Source organism: Pseudorca crassidens, chromosome 11 (assembly GCF_039906515.1).
Source record: "Pseudorca crassidens isolate mPseCra1 chromosome 11, mPseCra1.hap1, whole genome shotgun sequence".
Classification (NCBI taxonomy): Eukaryota; Metazoa; Chordata; class Mammalia; order Artiodactyla; family Delphinidae; genus Pseudorca; species Pseudorca crassidens.
The window spans coordinates 6,434,194-6,459,945 of NC_090306.1; the positions used below are offsets into that span (position 1 = coordinate 6,434,194).

At 56.4% G+C, this 25,752-nt stretch overlaps 3 protein-coding genes across 9 annotated transcripts; 2 read left to right on the top strand and 1 right to left on the bottom strand.

Moving 5' to 3' along the window:
* The first annotated feature begins 119 nt into the window (after nt 1-119).
* Nucleotides 120-7,059, top strand: GNB3 (G protein subunit beta 3). 2 transcript variants are annotated; one of them, XM_067695587.1, is made up of 10 exons: nt 120-1,180; nt 1,421-1,507; nt 1,781-1,819; nt 3,086-3,192; nt 3,281-3,344; nt 3,462-3,624; nt 3,713-3,779; nt 3,871-4,072; nt 5,491-5,707; nt 6,495-7,059. In XM_067695587.1, exons 2-10 carry the CDS (start codon nt 1,451-1,453, stop codon nt 6,599-6,601), a joined length of 1,023 nt encoding a protein of 340 aa, XP_067551688.1. In that variant the 5' UTR covers nt 120-1,180; nt 1,421-1,450; the 3' UTR covers nt 6,602-7,059. The 2 variants fall into 2 exon arrangements, with proteins under 2 accessions (XP_067551688.1, XP_067551689.1); XM_067695588.1 differs by having other exon boundaries at nt 3,994-4,072.
* A 128-nt stretch (nt 7,060-7,187) lies between these two features.
* On the bottom strand, nt 7,188-11,150 carry CDCA3 (cell division cycle associated 3). Of its 3 annotated transcripts, none has more exons than XM_067695590.1 (6): nt 11,043-11,150; nt 10,654-10,828; nt 10,280-10,406; nt 9,509-9,802; nt 9,268-9,371; nt 7,188-7,487 (listed from the first exon to the last, which is right to left on the bottom strand). In XM_067695590.1, the coding sequence occupies exons 2-6, from the start codon at nt 10,771-10,773 to the stop codon at nt 7,365-7,367; spliced, it is 768 nt and encodes a 255-aa protein (XP_067551691.1). In that variant the 5' UTR covers nt 10,774-10,828; nt 11,043-11,150; the 3' UTR covers nt 7,188-7,364. The 3 variants fall into 3 exon arrangements, with proteins under 3 accessions (XP_067551691.1, XP_067551692.1, XP_067551690.1); XM_067695591.1 differs by lacking the exon at nt 7,188-7,487 and adding an exon at nt 8,787-9,141 and having other exon boundaries at nt 9,509-9,727; XM_067695589.1 differs by lacking the exon at nt 7,188-7,487 and adding an exon at nt 8,787-9,141.
* Nucleotides 11,151-11,674: 524 nt separating this feature from the next.
* On the top strand, nt 11,675-24,987 carry USP5 (ubiquitin specific peptidase 5). Of its 4 annotated transcripts, none has more exons than XM_067695576.1 (20): nt 11,675-12,091; nt 15,082-15,207; nt 15,457-15,580; nt 15,721-15,854; nt 16,011-16,156; nt 16,401-16,585; nt 17,056-17,150; nt 17,704-17,897; nt 18,621-18,692; nt 19,087-19,174; nt 19,303-19,428; nt 19,903-20,056; nt 20,392-20,566; nt 21,181-21,269; nt 22,088-22,279; nt 22,782-22,925; nt 23,011-23,156; nt 23,376-23,529; nt 23,653-23,737; nt 24,362-24,987. In XM_067695576.1, exons 1-20 carry the CDS (start codon nt 11,981-11,983, stop codon nt 24,453-24,455), a joined length of 2,634 nt encoding a protein of 877 aa, XP_067551677.1. In that variant the 5' UTR covers nt 11,675-11,980; the 3' UTR covers nt 24,456-24,987. The 4 variants fall into 4 exon arrangements, with proteins under 4 accessions (XP_067551677.1, XP_067551679.1, XP_067551678.1 ...); XM_067695578.1 differs by having other exon boundaries at nt 11,676-12,091; nt 22,088-22,210; XM_067695577.1 differs by having other exon boundaries at nt 11,867-12,091; nt 15,457-15,523.
* The last annotated feature ends 765 nt before the right edge of the window (nt 24,988-25,752 follow it).

A 25,752-nucleotide genomic window follows, 5' to 3' on the forward strand; every position in this document is an offset into this window, starting at 1 on the left:
CGCGGCAGCTTCCCTGGCGCTGGAGGGTGGAGAGGCTGTGACCAGCCAGGGAGGCCAGGTATCGTGGGCCTCCCAGAGGCAGGGCCTCTCCAGCCTGTGATTTGTCAGGGAAATCTCGGCCACCTGCTCCCCTCGTGCAGATGAACCCTAACCCTGACAGCTGCTCCTTGGGCCTCCTACTCTAAGCCCTGTCTTCCCTCTCTGAGCATTTTGCCTGGGACTCCGGGCAGCCTCATCCCTCTGGTTCTTGCCTTCTCAGCCCCAGCAGGACCCTGTGAGTCCTGGGGGCCAGCAGTGGGCCCAGCCCCGGATGGGAGCAGGGGACGGGGCTGCCCTCCACTTGCCATTGTTTTCTCCACCCAGAGCTGGGCCAGGCCTGTCCATCCTCCTCTCTGGAGCCCCCGGACCTTCCCCCTCTACCCCAGGATCAGACCCTGGGGGCAGCTGGCTGGGGCTTGTCCAGAAGAAGGATTATCCAGATCAGTCCCTTGTAATCTCAGCCCCAGCCCGCACCCTCCCCGTGCTCGCCGGAGCCCTCTCCGCGCCCCACCGGAGCTAAGGCGCACAGTTTTGGGTATTGACAGTGGGCCGTCTCTCACCCTCATTCTCTGGCTCCTGGACTGGTTCCTAGCCAGGCCCTGACTGCCAAGATCATCGCCACTGGTGGGGGCCAGGGCCTGGGGGCCGCCCGGAGCTGTGGTCGTGCTGCTCCTTTGCACCCCTCCCAAACCCAGCCCTTAATCCTCACAGCTTTGCTCTAATCCCATGGGGCCTGATGCTCTGCTCTCTGCCTGGAGACTGGCCGGGGAAGCACCCGCACCCCTTCCTCCCTCCGGGGCTCGGGCTCGTCACGGGGGCTGCTTCTCCGTGGAGTCCCGCGCTCCTGCTGCCACCCACCCACCCCCCAACCTGGGCTGGGCCCAAGCCTCTCGGAAGCCACACGCCTCCCGCCCTGTCCTCTCCCCCCACCCCGGCCAGCTGACTTCATTTGCCTGACGTCGTTGGCCCTACCCTTCCCTGTCAGTGCCCCCCCGCCCCCCGCCCCCAGTCGGGGCCAGGCCAGGCCAGCTCCCCTGGCAGCAGAGCCGGGGCAGGTGACGGGCGGGCGTCGCAGCTGAGGGAGCGAGGAGACGCCTGGGAACCGGAGCTGGAAGCCTAAAGAGGTCCAGTCAGAGCCCAAGTAAGAGGGAGCTGGGCTGGCTGTGCCCTCTGGGGCTGGGGGCTGCAGGCAGGGCTGGGCCAGCGCCGGGCCGGCTGCACAGGACTCCACACTGGGAGGGGCGGGCGGGGAAAGTGGTGCAGACCACCCAGTCAGTTCCCTGTCTGGGGACTGGGCTCCAGCCTTCGTGAGGGGTCCGGTGTGAGGTGTGAGGGACAGAGACATGGGGATCCACCTACACCCACCCTGTGTTCCTGGCAGGAGCCCGAGCCACCCCTCCCGCTGCCCGCCATGGGGGAGATGGAGCAGCTGCGGCAGGAAGCAGAGCAGCTCAAGAAGCAGATTGCAGTAACCCCAGAACCCTCCCACCAGGGAACCCCAGAAAACAAGGAACCGGGCCGTGCGGGAGTGGGGCCTGCGGGGGAAGAGGGCTGGATTCACCCTTGAGTGACGCCCGAGAGACCCCTGACCTGGAAGTCGCCAGAGACCTCCTGAATTTGGATCTCATATTTGAGAGGCGCCCCCAAACCCCAGAGCCCCAAACCCACCCGCATCAGATGCCCACGCACCCCCCCCCCGACACCCTGCCCTTACCGTCCCCTGATGTCTGCTTCCCCCCAGGATGCCAGGAAGGCCTGTGCTGACACTACTCTGGCAGAGGTGAGAGCTCCTGTCCACCTGACAGGGCCGGAGGGGAGGAGTGGGGAGGGGAGCCCCTGGCCAGCCACAGCCTGGTGCCCAAGCTCTAGTACAGCGTGTCCTTGGAGTGAGGAATGACATGAATTCATTCATTCAACAAACATTTTGCGAGGTCGGTCTGCTCTGGGCCAGGCACCGAGTTGGAGACTAAGGAGGCAGACTCTGTCCTGTCCTCGTCCATAAAACGTGATTACCCCGCCTCGCGGGGTGGCAAGGATGAAGAGGGGTAGGGCTTTGTCAATCAGAAGCCCTTCGCGACTCTAGGTACTAGCTGTCTAATACTGAAGTCGTCAGTTCTAAGATGCATTTTTTCACATTTTGACGTCTCGGAAATTGAGATGCATCCAACAATCGATGCCTTACAATTATAATTCGCAGATTTTTTCCTTCGTAGAGTTGGTGGCATCTTAGATTGGATTAAATGTTAATAATAAGAGTAAACATTTACTGAACATGAGCCAGGCACTGGGCTAAGTTGCTTAAATACATAATTTCATTTCATTTTCATGACAACCCCATAAGGTAGGTGCTATAAACCTCATTCTACAGGCTCAGAGGAAAACAGGCTCAGAGAGGTTAAGTAACTGGCCTGAGATAACAAAGCAAGTAAATGGCAAGTCAAGTCTTTTGACCCTGGAGCCCCAGCCTAAGTCTAGAAGGTCAAAGGAGTTTCAGGGCCGTGCAGCTGCTCTGGGTACCCAGTGAGAGCTGGCCGTGCAGCAGTGGTGGGCGAGGGCAGGCTCCTAGCAGCTGGGTTCAGCCAGATGTGTGCATCTCTTCCCAAGTCTGTGTGTGGTGGTCTCACATCGGCAGCTTGGACTGGTCAAGGTGGTATTATTTGTACGATGGAAATCCCCCTCCCCCTCCCCCTCCTCCCCCAGCCCACGCAGGAGAGGTGGTGGTTAAACCCTTAGCAACATGCCTGTGTCTGTCTCCCGCATCAGTCTAAGCCGCTGCCGGGCAGGGCCTGATAACTCTGAGACTGGGGCCCTGACCCTGAGCCTGGCACGTAACAGAAACTTGTACAGATCAGTGGCTGTGACACTGACACGTGGGCATGCGCCCTGCTCACCCCCTGATTTCTTTTTTTTTTTTTTTTTTGCGGGATCTCAGTTCCCCAACCACCACGGATCGAACTCGTACCCCCTGTATTGGGAGAATGGAGTCTTAACCACTGGACTGCCAGGGAAGTCCTCACCCTGATTTTTAATGCTCCCTTTCCTGCAGCTGGTGTCTGGCCTAGAGGTCGTGGGACGAGTGCAGATGCGGACGCGGCGGACGCTAAGGGGACACCTGGCCAAGATCTACGCCATGCACTGGGCCACCGACTCCAAGTGAGGCTTAAGAGGCGTGGGCGGCCGGGGGTGGGTGTTAGGGGGACACAGGAAGGAGAGTTGGGTGGCACGAGCGTTCTCTCCCCAGGCTGCTGGTAAGTGCCTCGCAAGACGGGAAGCTGATTGTGTGGGACACCTACACCACCAACAAGGTATCAGCCCTGTCTCCCGGCCCCTCTGCCGCCCTCCTTCCTGGGGGCCTCCTGCTCCCCTTCTCTGCTCTCCACCTGGGAGCTCAGCGCAGGCCCCCGCTGCCCCGCCCCCCGCAGGTGCACGCCATCCCGCTGCGCTCCTCCTGGGTCATGACCTGTGCCTACGCCCCGTCGGGGAACTTCGTGGCATGTGGGGGGCTGGACAACATGTGCTCCATCTACAGCCTCAAATCCCGGGAGGGCAATGTCAAGGTCAGCCGGGAGCTCTCTGCTCACACAGGTGAGTGAGTGAGAGACTGAGGGTCCCAGGAAGCCCCGGCCCTGCGGGGGGCGGCCGGCAGCCAGGGCACTGTCCTAACTACCCCCAGGTTATCTCTCCTGCTGCCGCTTCCTGGACGACAACAACATTGTGACCAGCTCCGGGGACACCACGTGGTGAGGACCGAGCGCTGTGGGTGCTGGGGCTTGGGAGGCACCTCTGTGCTGGCCTTTCTCTGTGACCCCCTCCCCTCCCCCCACCCCGCAGTGCTCTGTGGGACATCGAGACCGGGCAGCAGAAGACTGTGTTTGTGGGACACACGGGGGACTGCATGAGCCTGGCCGTGTCCCCTGACTTCAAACTCTTCATTTCGGGGGCCTGTGATGCCAGCGCCAAGCTCTGGGACGTGCGGGAGGGGACCTGCCGGCAGACGTTCACGGGCCACGAGTCGGACATCAATGCTATCTGCGTGAGCAGTCCCCTCACCCCCGCCCCCTCTGTTCTCTGACTCCCGGGAACACCTCTCCACTTCCAACACACACAGCCTTCATCCCCTCCTGCAGCCCCCTGACCCTTTCCTTTTTTTTTAATTTATTAATTTTTGGCTGCGTTGGGTCTTCATTGCTGCGTGCAGGCTTTCCTCTAGTTGTGGCTCGCGGGCTGTAGAGCGCAGGCGCAGTAGCTGTGGCGCACGGGCTTAGTTGCTCCGCGGCGTGTGGGATCCTCCCGGACCAGGGCTCGAACCCGTGTCCCCCGCATTGGCAGGCGGATTCTGATCTACTGCGCCGCCAGGGAAGCCCCTGCCCATTTCAACTTTCCACTTTGAAATAATTTTCCCTCACAGAAAAGTTGCAAGAGTAACAAGAAGAGCTCCCATCTACCCTTCACCCATATTCACTGTTACCTTTCTGCCACATTTGCTTCATCATTCCCTCTCTGTAGAGTGAGGGAAGGATAGATGGACAGACGGACACAGACACACACACACCTAGATGTAGGTATAGACACGCTTTGTCATTAGCTTTTTCCCTGGGTTCTTTGAAAGTAAGTTGCAGACCTCATGCCTCTTTACCCATTAAATACTTCAGTGTGTACTTCCTAAAATCAAGGCCGTTCTCTTTCGTAGTCACAGTCTAATTCTTAAAATCAGGAAATTTACATTGACGCAGTACTATAGTCTATATTCAAATCTCACCAATTGTCTGAAAAATAGCCATGTTTTTTTTCTGTCCAGGAACAGGTATCGCATTCCCTTGCCTTGGATTTTCAGTTTCTTTTTTTTTTTTTAACATCTTTATTGGGGTATAATTGCTTTACAATGGTGTGTTAGTTTCTGCTTTATAACAAAGTGAATCAGTTATACATATACATATGTTTCTTTTAAACTGGAACCGTTTGCGCCCTTTCTCTGTCTTTCGTGACATTGACGTTTTTGAAGAGTACAAGCCAGTTTTCTGTAGACTTTCCCTCCATCGGGTTATGTGACGTTTCCTCATGATGAGATTCAGGATATGCATTTGTACTTGGCCCTGTGCTTACACACTGATCCAGCCGACTGTAGTCGCTGGCGTCTGGGACAGCCTCCGCCCTTCTGACCATGTGACCCTGGGCACGCTGCCCACCCTCCCTCAGCCCCATGCTCTCCCCTGCAACGTGGAAATACTGTGGAGCAGGGAAGGGGGTAGGGAGCCCGGCTGCAGCTGGCATGTGACAAACGTCAGCGGTGAAGAGCGACCGTGCTGGCGGTGGAAGGGACGGGGGCGGGGGCCGGGGAGGCTGAGGGAAACAGCTGGGCCTGGAGTCACCAGGGCAGGAGCAGGGAAAGGGCAGGAAAGGCAGCGGGCTACCCAGGTCTGAGTCCTGACCCCTGGCCACCTGTACCCGCAGTTCTTCCCCAATGGAGAGGCCATCTGCACGGGCTCGGACGACGCCTCCTGCCGCCTGTTTGACCTGCGGGCGGACCAGGAGCTGACCACCTACTCCCACGAGAGCATCGTCTGTGGCATCACATCCGTGGCCTTCTCCCTCAGCGGCCGCCTGCTCTTTGCGGGCTACGACGACTTCAATTGCAATGTCTGGGACTCCATGAAGTGCGAGCGAGTGGGTAAGAGCCTGCCCACCACAGCCACCTCGCTCCCCTTGTGGGGACCCTCTTACCACTGCTCCCTAATTATTCGGTAACTGAGCTCTACCCCTAGAAGCCAGCCCCCCTTGCTTCCCAATCTAGGACCACCTTCTCTCAAAGCGAAGTTGCTCTAATGGGCTCTTCTCCACTGCGCCTGCCATGGCTGCTTCCCACCGGAAGAGCTCCTCCTGGCCACCCCCAGACCTTGGGCCTTGAATGTCCAGTCAGTGCTGGGTTTCAGGGACATCCACCAAAGGGAAGGGCCATCTCAGGGACTATGCAGTGACAGAATTCAGGGGATGGAGAGTGACCTGGTGGCCCTGACCCCAACCTGGGTGCTTCTCTAGGACTGGCCTGGTCTGAAGCTGAATCAGATAGTGTGGCTTCTTCTCTTGGGAGAGGCCAGGTGCCCAGTGAAGATAACACTGGGCCAGAGAGTCAGGATCCAAGTCTTAATTCCACTGCTTACTTTCTGAGTGGCCTTGGGCAAGTCACTTCTCTCGGGGCCTAAATCTCCATTTGGAAGCCCTCCCCATTTTCTAGTGCCCTTGCTTTTCTCCTGGCACGTTGACATGTCCAGCCCTCCCAGGTCCCTCCCCTCCCCTCCCCCACCCCAGGTTCTGCACAGAGAGATTGGCCTCAATAGAAGGCCCGCCCCTTAGGGCTAATCCTCTTTCCTCTTCTAGTCAGCTGTGTCGCCTGGCTAACCTAGGGGCCCTGTGTGCACACACTCCCTGCCAGGCTAACTCCTCTCCCTTTTCTTCAGGCATCCTCTCTGGCCACGACAACAGGGTCAGCTGCCTGGGGGTCACAGCTGATGGGATGGCTGTGGCCACTGGTTCCTGGGACAGCTTCCTCAAAATCTGGAACTGAGGAGGCTGGAGGACAGGGGGTAAAAGGCCACGAAGACACTCGGCTGCCCTCTCCCCTGCCCGATTTCTTTAAGATTTTCTCTTCTACCCTGCAGCCGCCCTTCCTGCCCAGCTTTCCCCTTTGAGGGCGTGGGGAGTATGGGGAGAGTGCCTTTGGGAGGCAACACCAGGGACATGAGTGGGGAACTGCCCCATCTCCTCCCATGGCCTCCCCTTCTCCATGGTCCTGACAGCTTCTCCACCCTTGGAAGGCCTAGCAGGCTTCCCACTGAGGCCACAGGCCCTAGGATTCCCCCACCCCCAGAGCCACCACCTTTGTCTAGACCCGAGTGGCGCAGGGCCCTCAGCTCTGGCACTACTAGGGTCCTGGCCCCCTTCTCCTTCGTACTTCCTCCTTTGTCTACCTTCTTGCCTCTCCTAAAGCACTGGCAATAAAGTAGTGCCCTGGTATGTCTGTGATGTTTGCCTCCCACCCCACTTCTGTTCCAAACAGATGCAGGTCCCACTTAAGTAATAACGTATTACATGTGCAATGATAAAGGCTGGGTACCAGAGAGCTGTGGGCAGAAAGGAAGGTTGAGGCAGGAGCCCAAGCCTCATGGGCAGGGCCTGAGCTGGGGCAGGAGGAGGAGGCTGGGAGGGGGGCTGTGCACAACGGTTCCCCACCGCCTGCCTTTGGTGCATATGTGTGTGTTTGTACAGGAGGGCTGTGCTGAGAAGGAATCAGATTGTAAGAGGCCTAAAAAAGCTAAAAAGTCTAGACTTTACCCTACAGGCAATGCGGGACGATTGAAGAGTTTTGAGTGGAGTAGTAACGTGATCAGCGATGCTCCTCGGGAAGATGGCCCTGGCGGCAATGTCGGTTGATGAAATGGAGGAAGGGGAGCCTGGAGGAAATGGAGGGAAACAAGGTAGGAGGTAGGTGGCAAGAAATGCAAGAGCGATAGGACAGAGGGGGATGGGAAGGGGTGGGGAAGGGATTAAAGATGCAGACTCTCCAGGAGGAAGTGACCAGCGCCTAGGCTATGGGCTATTCAAAGGGAAGGATTCAAGGTAATGGCCGAGGTTAGGGTTTGGCAACTGGGCGGATGGTGCTGCCGTTCACTCGGAGAGAGGATGGGGCAGGACGAGTAACTCTGGGGGAAAGATCACAAATTCAACTTTAGACAAGCTCTGAAGTTCCTCTGGGGCAGCTGGATGAAGATCAGGGTTAGGTAGAGAGACCTGGATGTCACCAGAATACAGATGGGTAACAGATGAAGCCCTAGAAGTGAACACCCAGGGACAGCAAGAGGAAAGGGCCGAGGACAGTGCCCTGGGGAACACCAGGATTTAAGGGAGGTGCGTAAATGAGGCTTGGAGGTGTCAGTGCGGGACACTCAGGCCGTGGAACACAAGCCCCACCCCGCCCCAGGCTGCCTTTCTGCATACAAAAGACCCAGTGCAAGGTTTAGGTATAACACTTAAAAACATCATTTAAGTGGGAATGTAAATTGATACAGCCACTATGGAGAACAGTATGGAGGTTCCTTAAAAAACTACAAATAGAACTACCATATGACCCAGCCATCCCACTACTGGGCATATACCCTGAGAAAACCATAATTCAAACAGACACATGCACCCCAATGTTCACTGCAGCACTATTTACAATAGCCACGTCATGGAAGCAACCTAAATGCCCATCGACAGAGGATTGGATAAAGAAGATGTGGTACATATACACAGTGGAATATTACTCAGACATAAAAAGGAACGAAACTGGGTCATTTGTAGAGATGTGGATGGACCTAGAGACTGTCATACAGAGTGAAGTAAGTCAGAAAGAGAAAAACAAAAATCGTATATTAACACATATATGTGGAATCTAGAAAAATGGTACAGATGAACCTATTTGCAAAGCAGAAACAGAGACACAGACATAGAGAACAAATGTATGGACACAAACGGGGGCTGGGATGAATTGGGAGATTGGGATGGACATATATACACTACTATGCATAAAATAGACAACTGAGAACCTACTGTACAGCACAGGGAACTCTACTCAGTGCTCTGTGGTGACTTAAATGGGAAGGAAATCCAAAAAAGAGGGGATATATGTATACGTATAGCTGATTCACTTTGCTGTACAGCAGAAACTAACACAACATTGTAAAGCAACTATACTCCGATAAAAAAAAAAATCATTTAAAATCACTTGCTTTAATATACAGAAACACATAAAACACAAAGAAAGCCAAGGAAGCTCTCAGTCCCAGAGTTGGTAGTGTAGGGGGAGTTGAAGAAAACGAGCCTTTCCAGTCTCCCAGGGAAAGAAGGGGTGAGAGGACACAGAATATCACTAGGCCCCTGGTGAGTCCCAGTGCTGGGGCCGTGCGTGCCCTAGTTCTCTACCAAAGGAAAGTGCTGATTTTCCTTGTCGTGGCCCTGGCCTTGCTCCCATGCTCGTCCTCCAGTTTTCAGAAGTCGTCCAGTTCCCAGAACGGCCCCTTCCTTTAGTTCCCTAACATTTTCACTCAGGGGAGAAGGCCGCTTTCCCTGCAAAAGGCAGTGGGCAAGATGAGGGAGGGCGGGAGGTTGTTCAGGGGAGAGAAGATAGGGGAATAGGGCTCCCATCTTTACGTTGGATTTCCTAGTAATAGCTTTCACCCTCTCCCCCTTTACCTGTCGTGGTGTCAGAGTCCCAGGGGAGTTGTCATCCTGCAGGATGGTGAGAGGAGATCTCCCTAGCACCTTGCTGTTTGCTTTCCATCTGCTGCACTTAGAACCTAGAGTTGGTAAGGAGTTAAAACAAGGAGCCAAGATTAGGGGTTTACAGTTTATTTCTCCTCCATCCATTCATGGACATTATCCCAGAGTGTTCTCCCAATTTCTCTACCCCATACCTTGCCCTTAGATTCTGTACCTGAAGACCAAGGAGTCTCGGGGTCTCTCGAGGGCTTGTCTGAGTCCTGGCTGGCCATAGCGGTTTCTGAGGCATGTCCTATTTCCTCCTTGGAAAACACCTGCCTGGAGGGGAGTTCAGTCTGGCTCCAAGGTGACATCTGATCCTCAAGGGAAAACTGGGTGCCCAGAGGCAAGTCCAGTGGAGAAGATGAAGGTGTCTCTAGGGGCAGAACAGGCTCTGGGGGAAGATTTAATTTGGGGTCTTCGGTCTCAAATACGTCACTCAGCTGTTTCACCAGTGGGCTTGGGGGCTCTATGGGGGGGAGAAGTGAGGTGAGATAGTGACCCTCTGTTACAAAGCATTCAGCAAGGAGGACAAGATACATGAGCCTTAGGAGTCACGCCCTGGTGGGTGAGGGACTGGGAAGAGAGAAGTTGGTGAGAGGGAGCAAAGTGTTGAGAAAAGAGTGACATGGGGGCTTCCGTGGTGGCGCAGTGGTTGAGAGTCCGCCTGCCGATGCAGGGGACACGGGTTCGTGCCCCGGTCCGGGAGGATCCCACATGCCGCGGAGCGGCTGGGCCCGTGAGCCATGGCCGCTGAGCCTGCGCATCCGGAGCCTGTGCTCCGCAACGGGAGAGACCACAACAGTGAGAGGCCCGCGTACCGGAAAAAAAAAAAAAAAGAGTGACATGGGTTCAAAGCAGGAGGATGGAGGCCCCTTCTGATAATGCTGTCACCCAAGGATGCCAGGTGACAGCGTTACCAGGATTCCCTGGGCCCAACACTTACCTCCGCTGGTCTTCATAGGTGTCCGTGCAATGCCAAGGGTAGGAGAGCGGGGATCTGAGTCCTGGGACTGCTTAGGGCCCTCCAGCTGCTCCCCTGCTGGCAGGTTTGGCTGAGGAGAGCTCTCTACCTGTCAGGACCAAAGGCTAGAACAAGTCTGGGCCCTCACTCTTCCCCGCCAGGTCTCCAGCCTCAGGTCCACACTCCAGACGAGAATTGCCAAGGCCCTCAGACACCCAGCCTACTTCACCGGGATTGAGAATGTGGAAAATAAGGCGGGGGGTGGTGGCGGGGAGTGAGCGCTCTCAGAATCAGGTTAGGCAGAGGCCCCCAAATTCAGACAGTTTCGCTGCCTCCCCCACCCCGATCCTGAGTACCTGGATGGGAGTGCGCAGGATGCCGGCGCTGGGTGAACGGGGGTCCGCCACGCGAGCCAGCAGCTTGTTGTGAGGCGGAGGCCGCGCTGGAGTGACTGGGACGCTCTTGGCTGAGCCCATCTCAAGCAGGAGAAATGGGAGGGGGCAGGGCCCGGCCCGGGCGAGGAAGGGATGCCTGTGAGAAGTGACTCAGGTCTCAGTCCCTACCGCGACCACGTTCGCCCTCTGACTCCAGACCACCCGAACTTCCCCAGTTCCCCGCTGAGGAAGCGCCTGGCCGCCGGGCCAGAGGTCTCAGAGGGGATGATGACCGATACAGACAACAAGGCAGCTCCTTCTGGGCCTCCGGGGCCCGCTAACTTATTCACTAATTTATTCACATCACTTACCGGGCCCCAGTTCCAGCTTTGGATGCAAAACAGCTCGATCCTCAACTCCCGAAGCTAAGTTTCAAACTTCCCGCCACGCCCCTGCCTTGACCCTATTGGCTGAGTCGACCCTGGTTCCTATAGGTCCGCTATGTGAGACCCGCCTCCAGTGCAGGAAGCCATTGGGCTGGGAGGACGTCTATCATGGGGACGGTGGGGCCAATGGACGACGGCTTGACTTGCCAGGGGTGACGCCTCCTCGATAGAGGGACTTTTGTTCGGGCTGCGAGCTGTCTGTCGTAAGACTTTGCAGAATGCCAGTTTTCGCTTTTGAGACCTTCAGTTTCGAAATCAAATGATTTTATTAAAAAATAGAATCATGAATTATTATGTACATATCCAGCTGGAGACGGAGTTATGAAGATTTTTCTGAGGCCAAAGAGATCGTAATCTTTATTGGTCGACGGAGTTAGCAATCACTCGACACTAACTCTCAAACCCCGCCTCATTGGACAGCCCCTTTTCAAATATCAATACTACAACTGCCTTTCTATTTTCCCATTGGACAGGTCCCCAGGAAAGTTTCTGGGATTGACTGGTTTAAACCACCGTCAGTTTCTGCTCTTCAATAGACAGCACACTAATGGATTGTAGGGTACCGGAGTCCCAGCAGCCAAAACTCCGGGACCCATCTCACTGCTCTACGTGCGCTCTAACCTGGAGGAGTGGGATTGGCTCTTCCGAGCATCGATTGCATTAGAAGCGCTTTTCATTGGCGATAGTCAAGAGCCGGGCAGAGGGCGGAGCACTAGCGGGCAGGCTCCGTCCAACTGCCATTCTCGCCTGTCTTTCCTTCAGCGCATGCGCCTAACGAGTGGCGCTCATTGGACTAAAGGGTAGGGGGTGGGGGACTAGAAGCGGTGGGAGCCGCTGTGTGTCGAGGAGCTGCTGCCGGTGTCATGGCGGAGCTGAGTGAGGAGGCGCTGCTGTCAGTATTACCGACTATCCGGGTCCCCAAGGCTGGAGACAGGGTCCACAAAGACGAGTGCGCCTTCTCCTTCGACACACCGGTAAGCCCATTCCCCACGGCCGCAGCGAGCACGACTTCCTTCCATCGCCCTGGTCATTCCGCCGGGGCCTGCAAGTCTTGGGCCACCGCCTCCCTGCGGTGCACCATGGGACTTGTAGTCTCCCACGCTACCCCTGCCGTTGCTTCGAATTCGCGGGAGCTGTCGTGTGACTACCGCCCCCGGAAGCCACCGCGCCCGCCTCACCCGCACCCGGTCTCGTGGAGCACTGTGGGGATTGTAGTCGCTCACTCCCTTCGTTACCGTTCTAAGCCAGAGGCGCAACCCAGTTGCCAGACTACATCTCCCATGTGGGCCCCTGCGAAAGCCTGGGAGTTGGCCTTGCCTATCGCGCATGGCTCTCCGGGTTTTGTAGTCTCGTGTGGGAGGGATGGTGCAACCCCCGCACACAGTTCTGGGCCCGGGTTGGGGTAGGAGGGTGGGGACTGCAGTTCCCAGGCGACTAGTAGTCTGGAAGTGGCCTTGAAGAAACCCGGTTCTGAAAAAGGCAGAGTTAGAGAGCCTCCACCCATGGTTAATATGGACAGGGGCCGGGGAGGTGGGTCATTGGTGGTAGGGAGAGGAGGAAAGAGGAGAGGAAAGCCCTAGTTGTTTCTCCTTTGAGGTGAATTATGGCCGCAAACCTCTCTCTTTCTCCCGCCCATCACAGAGAGCAGAGGGAACCCTTTTGAAAGTATTCCCAGAGAGGTGGTTTCTTTCGTGTTGGGTGCTAAGGCCCCTTTCCCATCCCGCTCCCACTCCTGACTAGTTAGGCAAAGCCGCCGCCCACACCGTGCTTCACGTTTTGCAGGCTCCACCCGGTACCTCCCTCCCTTCCTGCAGTTCTGCCTTCCTGTGACACCCTGAGGCAGACACAAGCCTCCAGCTAGGCCAGAGCCTGAACTGAGAGGGCAGCAGCCTGGCTGGGATCCGCCCCCCTCACCACCCCTCCCTCAAGCCGCTGCTGGGCCCTGCCCAGGGTGTTCAGCCAGACCAGCTCATGGCCGGGAAAACTGCAAGTCAGAGTGGAAAGGCTTCATTAATGCATCGCCAGTGCTGGGGATAGCAGCGTGATCTGAGGCCCAGTTCAGGATCATCACTGTGATTTGTAGGTTGCTTGGTTTGCTAGGCTTTGATCTGGGCCCCAGACAATGTGCTGCTTCTCTGAAGTCTGGCTTTGGCAGAGCTAAAAGAGGACGGCTGCTCAGAGCAGAGCTCCAGGGTTCCCAATCTTTGGTGGAGTCAGCGTCTTCTCTTTGCAACATAGGAGTTTAATCACTGCAGAGCTCCCACAGGCCTCCCAGTCTTATCAAGTGCATGCATTGGTGAAGCACTGTCTTTCTCAGGAGGGAAAGGTTTTTTCCTCAATTATCAACAGATGGTAGAAGTCTCCCTTCTTTCAATTACCTACAGTGGCTCCTTCTCTACACGCCTGTCCCTCTCCTTAGTAATGGTTTGAACAATCCAAAAGGGGCTTTTGTAATCTCATTACACTTTCCTTCTCTCACCCCAAGTCAGGAGATCTCCATTGGTTGGCTTTGCTAACCAACTTCTGGCATATTTGATTATCTTCAAATTGGGTTCATGGTAGAAAAAGCTTATATGACCTCCGTGATGAGAAATGCTGTATTTGTTCATGAACGTTATAACCCACACTGTTCTAGGGAGTGGTACAGAGCAATCTATGGGACTGAGAACTGCGGTGCGGTGCCCTATTTTTTTTTTTTTTTTTTTTTTTTTTTTGCGGTACGCAGGCCTCTCACTGTTGTGGCCTCTCCCGTTGCGGAGCACAGGCTCCGGACGTGCAGGCTCAGCGGCCATGGCTCACGGGCCCAACCGCTCCGCGGCATGTGGGATCTTCCCAGACCGGGGCACGAACCCGTGTCCCCTGCATCGGCAGGAGGACTCTCAACCACTGCGCCACCAGGGAAGCCCCTGGTGCCCTATTTTTAACTCACAGCAGAGAATTTTTCAAGGCCACTGAGGCTTTAATTCCAGGAAGAAGATGCCTGTTGTTGCTTGGATCTGAGGGAAGACTCTTGTCCAATTTCCTCCTTCTCCATCACTCTCTTCACAAGGGCGCGGGTGGACTTGCTCAGTTTGGGGAAAGCCCGTCTTCCCTCCTCAGCTGTGATTTACAGTGGACACTTGTCTTTCCCTGTTTTCTTCCTGGGTCATGTGTGTTCTTGTCTCAGAAGGTGTTGATAGATGGTTCTAGAAAGAGGATGGCTTTGAGGTTGGAGGTTGATGGGACTTCAGTGGGGATTTGGTTATTGGTCGGGGGCGGGAGGGGCGAAGCATCAGGGCGGTGACTGGAGAATGCTGGACTTCATGTCCTTACCAGACTGGGTCCCAGTTCAGCTGTGAGCCCCAAGCAAGGCATTGTTCTCCTGGAGCCAGACCTCAGCAGGCAAGGAAGGAGGAGACCAGTGTGGACCAGGGATCGACTGCCTAGTAGAGTGAGGGAAGGGAAAGGTCTGGCCTTGCTGGCGAGCTCGGGCTTAGGTGTCTTGTTCAGGTGCTGGCATCTGTGCTCCTCCGCTCTGGAAGGTTTGCTGAATCTTGGAGGTCGGGTGGGGTTGGTCATGGTGTCCCTAGATTAGGTTCAGTGTCTGACATGGAGGTCTTTCCAAGTCTATGGTAGTTGATCCCCGTTCACTCTCCGGATCTCTGGGCTCCAGGAAAGAGGTAAAGGGAGTTCTCTGCAGTATACCAGAGGGCTCCCAAGAAGAAGCAAGAAGGAAGAGGAATGGTGACTGATAGGTGTTGCTCAGCCCCAGTGTCCTTGTGGGTTGTTATCAAAGTCACAGGAGGATGGGGAGACCCTTAGCCAGGTGCCAGGTCCTAGAAGGCTAAGTGACTCGCCACAAGCCACACGGTGCTTGAGGACAGATCTTGCTTCCGGAAACCAGCAGTTTCTGACTCCAGGTCTTGGTCTCCCCTGGCCAGGCTTCATCCTGCCTGTGTTCCCTCCCCTGCCTCTTGTCCTGCAGGAGTCTGAGGGTGGCCTCTACATCTGCATGAACACATTCCTGGGTTTTGGGAAACAGTATGTGGAGAGACATTTCAACAAGACCGGCCAGCGAGTGTACCTGCACCTCCGGCGGACCCGGCGCCCGGTAGGCGAGGCCTGAGGACATTCGGGCACATCCCACTGGGCCCCCGTATTGAATCTGTCTGTTCCATCCTGACCTCCCGCAGGCCTCAGTTTCCCCCTCACCTATTTCTGTTGGTGTCATTAAAACCCAGCACGTGTGTTTTTTAGCTCCTTTGTCTTCCGAGATTAGCCCACTCCATCCCGTCCATCCTCCTCATTTGTACCTTCCTTGGTGCTCATGGCTGACGCTGCCCTTCCTGCCTCGTTGCAGAAAGAGGAAGACACAACTGCAGGCACTGGAGACCCTCCCCGCAAGAAGCCCACCCGTCTGGCTATCGGTGAGCATCACGGCCGTCCTGTTCTCCTCCCTGAGCTGGCCATTCCTGCTCTCAGAGGTACTAGGAAAGCCCCCGAAGGATGGGCCTGATCCGTGGCCCTGAAGCCCTGGAAGGGACAAGGTGAAGTGCTGTCTCAGAGGAGGGGTGTTGACCTGTGGTGGTGGTCCTACCCCCTCTCTTCTTCCCTGTCTTACCAGGTGTCGAAGGCGGGTTTGAGCTCAACGAGGAGAAGTATGAATACGATGAGGATGTAAAAATCGTCATTTTGCCGGATTACCTGGAGATAGCCCGGGATGGGTTGGGGGGACTGCCTGACATTGTCAGAGATCGGGTATGAATACCTTCCTGCCCTACCGAAGATTCTAGGGCAGGCGGGGCCAGAGCAGTGATGTCGTGGGCAAGGCCCGAGAAAGCTGAAGACCACGGGGCTGGAGGGGCACGTGGGGCTATGGGCTGGGTCCTGTCTCTCACCCTCTGCTTCCCCCAGGTGACCAGTGCGGTGGAGGCCCTACTGTCGGCCGACTCAGCCTCCCGCAAGCAGGAGGTGCAGGCCTGGGATGGGGAAGTACGGCAGGTGTCTAAGCATGCCTTCAACGTCAAGCAGCTGGACAGCCCTGCTCGAATCCCTCCCTGGTGAGGCCTGGCCCCTCCACCTCGGGGTGCAGCCCCCAGAGCTGGGGCCAAGAGGCCACCCTCCTGGGGGTCTGGTGGGAGAGAGGGTCGGGAGCAGGCTAAGGAGGGAGACCTGGGGGAGCTGAGCTAAGTGAGGGCATCTCCAGAGGAGAGCAGAAGAGAGAGGTCTTGGACCAGCGGGGGACCCACCTCTCCCATAACCCCCTGACCCATATTTCGGCTAATTTTCTTCTCCCGGGGTTAGTGGCTGGAAGTGCTCCAAGTGCGACATGAGGGAGAACCTGTGGCTCAACCTGACCGATGGCTCCATCCTCTGTGGCCGGCGCTACTTCGACGGCAGCGGGGGCAACAACCACGCCGTGGAGCACTACAGGGAGACGGGCTACCCGCTAGCCGTCAAGCTGGGCACCATCACACCTGACGGAGCTGGTACTAACCCCCCCCCCCCCCGCCGACCACCTCCACGCGGAAATCGCTGGGTCTTAACCCTTAACTCATCTCACGTGACACGAACAAGACGCCAGTTTGTTCTCTTGATAAACGATGAAAATATTGCAGTAAAACTGAATTTTCAGTTAACCCCCAAATCTCAGTCCCCTTCCTAGGGGTCACCATCGTTGTCTCTTAGTGAGTATTCTTTCAAACCCATCTCACTCTAGAACCTTACCTGTAGGGTGGAGGCACAAGGAATTCCAACCCTTGTCCTGTTTCACCCCATCTTCCCGGACAGCCAGTCCCAGAAGGGCTTACGGCCTCACTGATGCTCGAGGGTGCCAAGAGCGTTACCCTCACGGCTCGTCCTTCTGTCCCACCGAGGCCCCTCAGGGCAGGGGGTGGGGTCGGTGGTCAGGCTGGGCCTGAGCCGCCCCCTCTGACGCTGCTGCTGCTTCCAATGCTAGATGTGTACTCATACGACGAGGATGACATGGTCCTGGACCCCAACCTGGCCGAGCACCTGTCCCACTTTGGTATCGACATGCTGAAGATGCAGAAGGTGAGACCCCTTCAGCTTCTAGAATCGTTTCATCATTCACTGACTACTCCTGAGCCCCTGCTATGTGCTGGTCACTGCAAATGAGACGGGGTGGTCCTCGCTCTCATAGGCTTCTATTCCAGATAAGAGGCAGGCATTGATCAGATGCTCACGCAGATACGGGAGTTACTGCAGACTGTGGAGGGTGTGCAGGAGTTTCCAGGGGGCCGCCTAGTCCAGGGAATGGAGGAAATGGCCCTGAGGAAGTGATGCTTGGGTGATCTGAGGGTGAGAAGGGGTGACTTCAGCATGGATGAACGCTTTAGCTCGGGGGAGTTGAGTTCGTTTCATCCCCTCATTTGGGCAGAGGCCTGCTGCCTAACGGGCCCCTGGGACAGTTGCCTGTGGCCTTCCGGAACTTGCACTGGAGGATACCCAATGGGCCTCCCGTGTCAGAGCCCGTAATTCAGCACATTCCAGGCTCCAGCTGGCTCTCGTCCTAGACCAAGTGAGAGAACGGAAAAGACGCAGGGCTGCGTTCCTTAGCCTGTCTGAGGTGCCCCTTCCTGTGCAGACGGACAAGACGATGACGGAGTTGGAGATAGACATGAACCAGCGCATCGGCGAGTGGGAGCTGATCCAGGAGTCGGGGGTGCCGCTCAAGCCCCTGTTCGGGCCCGGCTACACAGGCATCCGCAACTTGGGCAACAGCTGCTACCTCAACTCGGTGGTCCAGGTGCTCTTCAGCATCCCCGACTTCCAGAGGAAGTGAGTGCTGCCCTCTCCCCCAGGCCGGCCCCCGGGCTCTGCGCCCATGACGCCCGCTCCTCCCCTGGCAGCCAGCCTCCAGGCACCCTCCTTTGGCTGCCCTCAGACCCTCTGTTCTAGCTCAGTCTTAGCTCCTGGTACACTGCGAGGGGAGCAGGTTCTAGGGCTGCATCACTGTCAACCCGGCCACACACAAACCCACTGGTGGGGCCAGACGCCCAACCCCAGGGCCCCCCGAGGCCTCCTGACTGACTCAAGGGCGAGCAGGTGGTCTTTATTTTAGGCCAGTGACATCAGGTGAGCACCTAACAGGTACATGGAGCATTTGGGGATGGGGAGGGCTAGGGACTTGACGATAGAAGAAAGGCAGGTTCTCAGCATAAGTGAGTGTCTAATTGGGAAGGCCTGGTACACACGTGAAAACTTAGAACACATTGACACATTCTGTTCAAAGAATATGAACCGTATTTATCCTTCTCCTGGGCTGTCTTCTCCCTTCCCCCGACTCTCTGTCAGGGACGGGGCTGGAGTGCCCTGCATGCCGACCAAGTTGGAAATGGGAGGGAGGGCAGGTTGCTGGAAAGAAGTGGACCCCAAGGGTCAACTGCGTGCCTCCCCGCTCTGGAGGGAACCTGTTCCCTGAGCTGGTAGATAATTACTCCCTTCCCTTTTCCTCTGGGGCTGGACCAAAGCCCCTCCAATGACCCTTCCCTTTGCTCTCAGATATGTGGATAAGCTGGAGAAGATCTTCCAGAACGCCCCGACGGACCCGACCCAGGACTTCAGCACCCAGGTGTATGTAGCCAGTCCTGTGCGCCTTCTCGCTCCTCCATGACCCCCTGGAGTGGACAGCAGTTCAGCCCCTGGCCAGCTAGAGGCAGTTCAGCCCCCGGCCGGCTAGAGGCAGTTCAGCCCCCGGCCGGCTAGAGGCAGTTCAGCCCCCGGCCGGCTAGAGGCAGTTCAGCCCCTGGCCGGCTAGAGGCAGTTCAGCCCCCGGCCGGCTAGAGGCTCTCAGATGACTGCCTGCTGGGCACGCTGTCTGCCTGGAGTTGGATTCCCATGGAATCTAAGGTTTTTCACATTTAAGGGAGTTGTCTAAGGGGGCTTTGAGCAGGGGTTGAGTTGGGGAGAATGAGGTGTAGATGGGTGTCAGATGGAAGCTGAGTGGTTCTCTTGGATGTCAACGCAGGGCCAAGCTGGGCCATGGCCTTCTCTCGGGAGAGTATTCCAAGCCAGCAGCAGAGTCGGGCGACGGGGAGCAGGTGCCGGAACAGAAGGTGAGTCTGGGCCTCCATCCCTTTCAGGCTCTGGAATTGTGGGCAAACTGAGATCCGGGAGGTGTCTAAAGAAGGCCACTTGGTGGCCTCTCGGGCCCCAGCTGAATCGCCGCCCTGGCTCTGCCTAGGACGTCCAAGATGGCATCGCCCCTCGGATGTTCAAGGCCCTCATTGGCAAGGGTCACCCTGAGTTCTCCACCAACCGGCAGCAGGATGCCCAAGAATTCTTCCTTCACCTTATCAACATGGTGGAGGTGAGGGCGCTCTTCACACACCTGCTGTCTGCCTGCGATTCAGGTCCCTCCCTTCTCCTTGCTGCCCATTCTTTCCTATCAGCCCTAACCCACTCCCAGCCCCGGGACCCCACAGCCTACACGCCCTGAGCTTTCCCTGCGAGGAGCGGCTGCACCTGAGAAGCGCAGCAAAGGAGCGACCCTCACAGTCGCTGGGCTTGCAGCCTAATGAAGGATGCACCCAAAGAAAACGATAGGCGGTTGCTTAGCACTTAGAAAGTACAGACACTTCGCCACGTAGTCCCACCGTGTCCGGATGGGCCAGAACTGGCGGGGTTGATTAGGGAAGGCTTCTGCTCTGCTCTGGCATCCCTGCCCCTCTTCGTGGTTGTCTCTCTTCCACTCCCCTCTCTCCCTGACCCGCCAGTGACTCTTTTAGGCTCCCATCCCAGTGCCTGGCTGCCCAGACCTCCCCACCCTGCCTCTTCCCCATAGAGGAATTGCCGGAGCTCTGAAAATCCTAATGAAGTGTTCCGCTTCCTGGTGGAAGAAAAGATCAAGTGCCTGGCAACGGAGAAGGTGAAGTACACCCAGCGAGTGGACTACATCATGCAGCTGCCTGTGCCCATGGACGCGGCCCTGAACAAAGGTGGGCACTCTGCTCTCCCAGCGGGGCCTGGAGGCGGAGGCTGAGGCCTGGGAGCAGTGCTTAGGTGCCTTACAGAAGCAGAGCCCGTGGTCCGCCCTGCTCCGCGGCCAGAGGGCCGAGGCGGGGCTGTTGGGGGCAGGTGGGATTAACCTTGCCTGCAACTGGTCAGCAGAGCTGTGTTGAGAAAGAGGCAAGATCACAGACGGACGTGTGTCCGGTAGGTTTGGAGAGGTGGAGGAGCTGAGGTTGTCGTGGATGCAGCGCCAGTAGGGAGAGGCTCAGGGGGGAAAGAGGCAGCCCCCTCTGAAGGACCCACCCACTGATTCTGTCACCAGAGGAGCTCCTGGAGTATGAGGAGAAGAAGCGGCAAGCCGAAGAGGAGAAGCTGCCACTGCCAGAACTTGTTCGGGCCCAGGTGCCCTTCAGTTCCTGCCTGGAGGCCTATGGGGCCCCCGAGCAGGTAGATGACTTCTGGAGCACGGCCCTCCAGGCCAAATCAGTAGCCGTAAAGTAAGTCCTGTGGGTCTGGGCCCGTGTCAGTGTAAACCCAAAGATGCTGTCAGCCTTTTTTTTGCATTCTCGAGTCCCTTTGTGGTCATAATCTCAGACTTGTGTCAGTTGAGGCTGGTGCCCCGGTCCAGGAGGCCCCAGCAGGAGGGGACTCGGATAATTGCGACACGCTACCTTGACCTGCCCCTACCAGTCCCTCGTCTCTCTTGGGATGGAATCAGTTTCCAGGGCAGCCTCTCTCCGCTCACTTCCCCGATCCCGGCAAAGCACAGGCACTCAGTGACAGTCGTGGACAGAATTGAAACTTCCAGTATATGATCTTACTCTTTGCTAACCCATCATTGGGCATGAACTTGAGATGTGAAAGCGTCTCTGGTTGCCGGGATTTCAGCCATGAAATCCACGCCCGCTAGACGCCCCCCGCCCCCCCCGCCCCCTCACTTCCCCGGCTTCTGCTTCTCCGTGTCTACAGATGCTCTTCATGCCTGACCAGGGCAAGAAAAGAATATGGAGTGTCTTCTGGGCTGTTAGGGCTTCTATCCATGACAGGCTGAACCCGGGGTGGGGCTTTCAGGAGAGGTTCTCTGGGTACCAGGACGTTCTCTCTTCCCTAGGACCACGCGATTTGCCTCATTCCCTGACTACCTGGTCATCCAGATCAAGAAGTTCACCTTCGGCTTAGACTGGGTGCCCAAGAAACTGGGTATGGTGGCTGGGACGAGCAAGGGAGGCTAAGCAGAAAGCGCTAGAAAAAGAAGGGGCCTTAACACGTAAACTAATGCTTCTCCAGCTTCCCTCCGAAAGGGGAAACATTACCTTAGATGTTTCAAAATGTGTCTAGTTTGAAAAGCGCTGACTAAAAATATTAAGACTTCTTTGATTTTTTACTTTTTTCACTACATTTTTTAATTGAAGTGTAGTTGATTTACAACGTTGTGTTAATTACTGCTGTACAGCAAGGTGATTCAGTTATATATACACATTCCTTTTTTTTCATGTTCTTTTCCATTATGGTTTATCATAAGATATTGAATACAGTTTGCTGTGCTGTACAGTAGGATCTTGTTGTTGAACACTTCTTCGATTTCATAGTTATGACCTAAAACCGAAAGTTACCTTCATAGTTTTATATAATTGGTAAGATGCTTTCATTTTGATAACCTTGAAACAGTTTTTCACGGGCCTTACAGGCCCCTGATGACTTTGCCAACTGCAGAATTAACTTCATTTCCTAGATAAGTCGAGCCCCACGGAAGTATAGAATCATTCTGCGGCGCGTTCGGAGGCGCCGTCCTGGCTCGTGGCTCATTGGTGGTAGATCCAGGACTGGAATCCTGGTCTCCTGAACCCCGGCCCCTGATGCTTTTTATTACACTGAGAACCCTGCAATGGGTCCTGCTCTGAGCAGCATCTTACTACAGAGCAGGATGGGGGCAGGGGCTTGAGATTCCTGGAGTGCTTATACCCAGAGGGCCTCGGGGAGCTGCTGAGGTGACCTCTGTCCTGCTGTTCCACTTGCAGATGTATCCATCGAGATGCCAGAGGAGCTAGACATCTCCCAGCTGAGGGGCACAGGGCTGCAGCCTGGAGAGGAGGAGCTGCCCGACATTGCCCCACCCCTGGTCACTCCGGATGAGCCCAAAGGTAGCCTTGGTTTCTATGGCAACGAAGACGAAGACTCCTTCTGCTCCCCTCACTTCTCCTCTCCGACATGTTAGTGACTCTTCTTCCTGCCTGTCTCTTTCCCTTGCTGATGGGGGTCTTCTCTGCCTGCCTCCCCTTGTCCCTGTCCATTGTGTTTCTCCTGTCCTCCCTTTCAAATTTCCTCTGCCCTCTTGATGGACGTGAGGACCAATAGAGCACCCCCAGCCACATCCTCTGTGTGGCTGGCTAATGGCCTCTGCCCTCGTTCACCTCGAGTTGGGTAGGGGGCGGGGGCAGGTTATCATACTCCAGAAACGGCCTGTTCTGAGAGAATGGGCAAGGAAGGGGCTCCCCGGGGGACCTCTAGCCTCAGTTCTGTACCTTGAGGATACTGCTGGCCACACGTGATGTCGTTTTGTCATTTTAGTTCTGGAATAAGGTGCCAGGCCATGGAGGAAAAACACATGGAACGGGTGGCTGGAAGAGGGCTGGGGGTGGACTGTGGGAGCGAGGAGGGGCAGGGAGTGGCCCAAGGAGTCAGGCCCCTGTGCCTGCGCTTCTCCGCCAACAGCGCCCATGTTGGATGAATCGGTCATCATCCAGCTGGTGGAGATGGGCTTCCCGATGGACGCCTGCCGCAAAGCAGTCTACTACACGGGCAACAGCGGGGCCGAGGCCGCCATGAACTGGGTCATGTCGCACATGGATGACCCGGGTAAGCAGAGCTGGGGAGCTGGGGGGTGGTGAGCAGGCAGGGCCAGCACCCTCCCGCAAACACTTCAACCCCTTCACATCCACAGATTTTGCAAACCCCCTCATCCTGCCTGGCTCCAGTGGGCCCGGCTCCACAAGCGCAGCAGCTGACCCCCCGCCAGAGGACTGTGTGACCACCATCGTCTCCATGGGCTTCTCCCGGGACCAGGCCCTGAAAGCCCTGCGGGCCACGGTATGGGCGTCCCCAGATGAGGGCGGGACCTGTGGGAAGAAGCGGGTGGGAGCGAGGTTCCATCCCTCGTGAGCAAGACCGAGGATGACCTGTGTGGTACGGCCAGTCTGGGGCTCTGCCCTTTAGCGGCTGTGATAAGGGAGCAAAGGCCTTCACTGGGGGCTTTCTTGACCCTGACTTTGCTAAAAAATAAAAAGTAACGCTTCCCTCCTCTCCCAGAATAATAGTTTAGAACGGGCTGTGGACTGGATCTTCAGTCACATAGACGACCTGGACGCGGAAGCTGCCATGGACATCTCCGAGGGCCGCTCAGCTGCTGACTCCATCTCCGAGTCCATACCGGTGGGACCTAAGGTCCGGGACGGTCCTGGAAGTGAGTGTCCCGGGGAACCAGGACGGGCGGGGGCTGATCCACATTCCCTGAAATCCCGTCCTGGGTGTGAGCTGCTGGGTGCATCCGCCCTCACTGTCTCCTCCCCTGCCCCTCCCTCCCTAGAGTATCAGCTCTTCGCCTTCATTAGTCACATGGGCACCTCAACCATGTGTGGTCACTACGTATGCCACGTCAAGAAGGAAGGCAGGTGAGGGGACAGCACGTGCCTTTTGAATGGGACAGTGTTTCTGGGGGTGGGGAGGGGCATCCTGGAAGTCCTAGAATATTTGTGAGGGACAATAAGGCATTGCCTGGTGGTGGCGCAAATTCACCAGAAATTGGCAGAAAGCCTGACGGCAGAGATGGGCAAACCTAGGGCCCAAGGGCTGAATCCCGCCACTTGCTTTTATAAATAACGTTTTTACAAGCATGGCCACACTTACTCGTTTATGTATTGCCTGTGGCTCTTTTCACGCTGCAACAGGCAGGCTGAGTAGTTGTGTCAGACCGGATGGCCTGCAAAACCTGAAACATTTCCTGTCTGGCCCTTGACAGACAAAGCTTGCTGATGCCTACCTAAGAGGAATGGGTGCAGGTGGCTGTAAAGATACCACAGGGTCTGAAGACACCGAGTAGAGTAGGAATGACCCTGTGAGATTAGGACGTTCCCTTGAGACAGGTGGCAGCTGGACTGTGGGTTTGGGGACCGAGGCAGAGAATGTTGGGAGCCTTTGCCCCAGAGTCACCAGGGTCAACTCCAGGGGCCACGTCAGAGAGACTTGAGTTGCGAATGCCCGGGTTGTTCATCCTTTCCCCCCACCCCCTTCCCCAGATGGGTGATCTACAATGACCAGAAAGTGTGTGCCTCTGAGAAGCCGCCCAAGGACCTGGGCTACATCTACTTCTACCAGAGAGTGGCCAGCTAAGAGCCTGCCCTGAGCCCTTACCACTGAGGGCGGGGGACAGACCACCCAGCATGAGGGTCGGGTGCCCCCCTGCTCTGTTACCCTTTTTCTTTTCGTCCCCGGCAGCAGGGAAGAAGCTAGTGGCCATGGGAGAATGGCCAAGCAAAGCGGGGGGCGCTCGGGAGACTTTGGGGACAGAGCAGGAAGGGGACAGGAGGGGCCGGCTGCCTGTCTGTGAGGAGACTGTAGCTTTCCTGCCCTTGACCCCATAGTGCTCTGCTTCTCTGTGATCCTGCCGGCGTGGCGTGGAGCGGGCTTGTTTGTGTGTGTGGTGTGGGTGTAGCTTTGTGCAGCCTCTTCCACGGGAGGGGGCTTCTGTGCCTCCCCTCCCCACTTCGTGTTTGCTCCCCGTGTGGTCGGGCAAGGAGGGACATAAGGGAAATGGGGACCCCCCTCACCCTCCTGCCTCAGTCTTTTCCCCACCCTGTCTCTCCCCTGTCCTTCTCTGGAAAATGCCAAAATACAGGATGTGAATAAAAGTACAATGGTTCAATCGTGTCCTGTTTGATAACTTGGGGGACACTGTTAACCCCCTGGGGTTAGCAGGAGGGCCAGTTTCTGAAAACTCCCGGCCCCAGCCCTTTGACCCTCATGCCCCCTCGTAGGCAGTTCTGTGCTTTTTACCATTCTAGCGCTCTTGGGAGATTGGGGGGTGAGTGAGGTGAGCACTGGGGGAGTAGAGGAAAGCTGAGGGGTGTGAGCTGTCAGATGAAGAAAAGTGGAGTGGGGCGACACAGAGCACGGATGGGGTGAAGAGTCCTTCCTTCCAGCCATCACAGGAGAGGGGGCCCAAATGGGTACCTCCCAAATGTCCCCAGTGGCTAGGGAGCCCTGGGCCCCAGGCCCTGCAGTCCCTTGTCAGGCCTTGGCCCGCTGGAGTAAAAAGTGGGGTACTCCATGGACTTCCCTGGTGGTGCAGTGGTTAAGAATCTGCCAATGCAGGAGACACGGGTTCGAGCCCTGGTCCGGGAAGATCCCACATGCCGCGGAGCAACTAAGCCCGTGTGCCACAACTACTACTGAGCCTGCGCTCTAGAGTCCGCAAGCCACAACTACTGAACCCCGTGCTCCGCAACAAGAGAAGCCACTGCAACGAGAAGCCCACGCACCGCAACGAAGAGTAGCCCCCGCTCATCGCAGCTAGAGAAAGCCCACGTGGAGCAGTGAAGACCCAACGCAGCCATAAATAAATAAATATATAATAAAATAAAGTTTTTTTAAAAAGTGGGGTACTCCTGGCGTCAGGGCAGACTTCTGA

Coding starts and splice junctions, on each gene's coding strand:
- GNB3 (XM_067695587.1), top strand. CDS start 1,451: ATGGGGGAGATGGAGCAGCTGCGGCAGGAAGCAGAGCAGCTCAAGAAG. Junction 3,345..3,461: donor ACACCTACACCACCAACAAG/GTATCAGCCCTG, acceptor CGCCCCCCGCAG/GTGCACGCCATCCCGCTGCG. Junction 3,625..3,712: donor GGAGCTCTCTGCTCACACAG/GTGAGTGAGTGA, acceptor AACTACCCCCAG/GTTATCTCTCCTGCTGCCGC.
- CDCA3 (XM_067695589.1), bottom strand. CDS start 10,773: ATGGGCTCAGCCAAGAGCGTCCCAGTCACTCCAGCGCGGCCTCCGCCT. Junction 10,407..10,653: donor TCCTGCGCACTCCCATCCAG/GTACTCAGGATC, acceptor TGGTCCTGACAG/GTAGAGAGCTCTCCTCAGCC. Junction 9,372..9,508: donor CGAGACTCCTTGGTCTTCAG/GTACAGAATCTA, acceptor TACCAACTCTAG/GTTCTAAGTGCAGCAGATGG.
- USP5 (XM_067695576.1), top strand. CDS start 11,981: ATGGCGGAGCTGAGTGAGGAGGCGCTGCTGTCAGTATTACCGACTATC. Junction 23,530..23,652: donor GGTCCGGGACGGTCCTGGAA/GTGAGTGTCCCG, acceptor CTCCCTCCCTAG/AGTATCAGCTCTTCGCCTTC. Junction 23,738..24,361: donor CACGTCAAGAAGGAAGGCAG/GTGAGGGGACAG, acceptor CCCCTTCCCCAG/ATGGGTGATCTACAATGACC.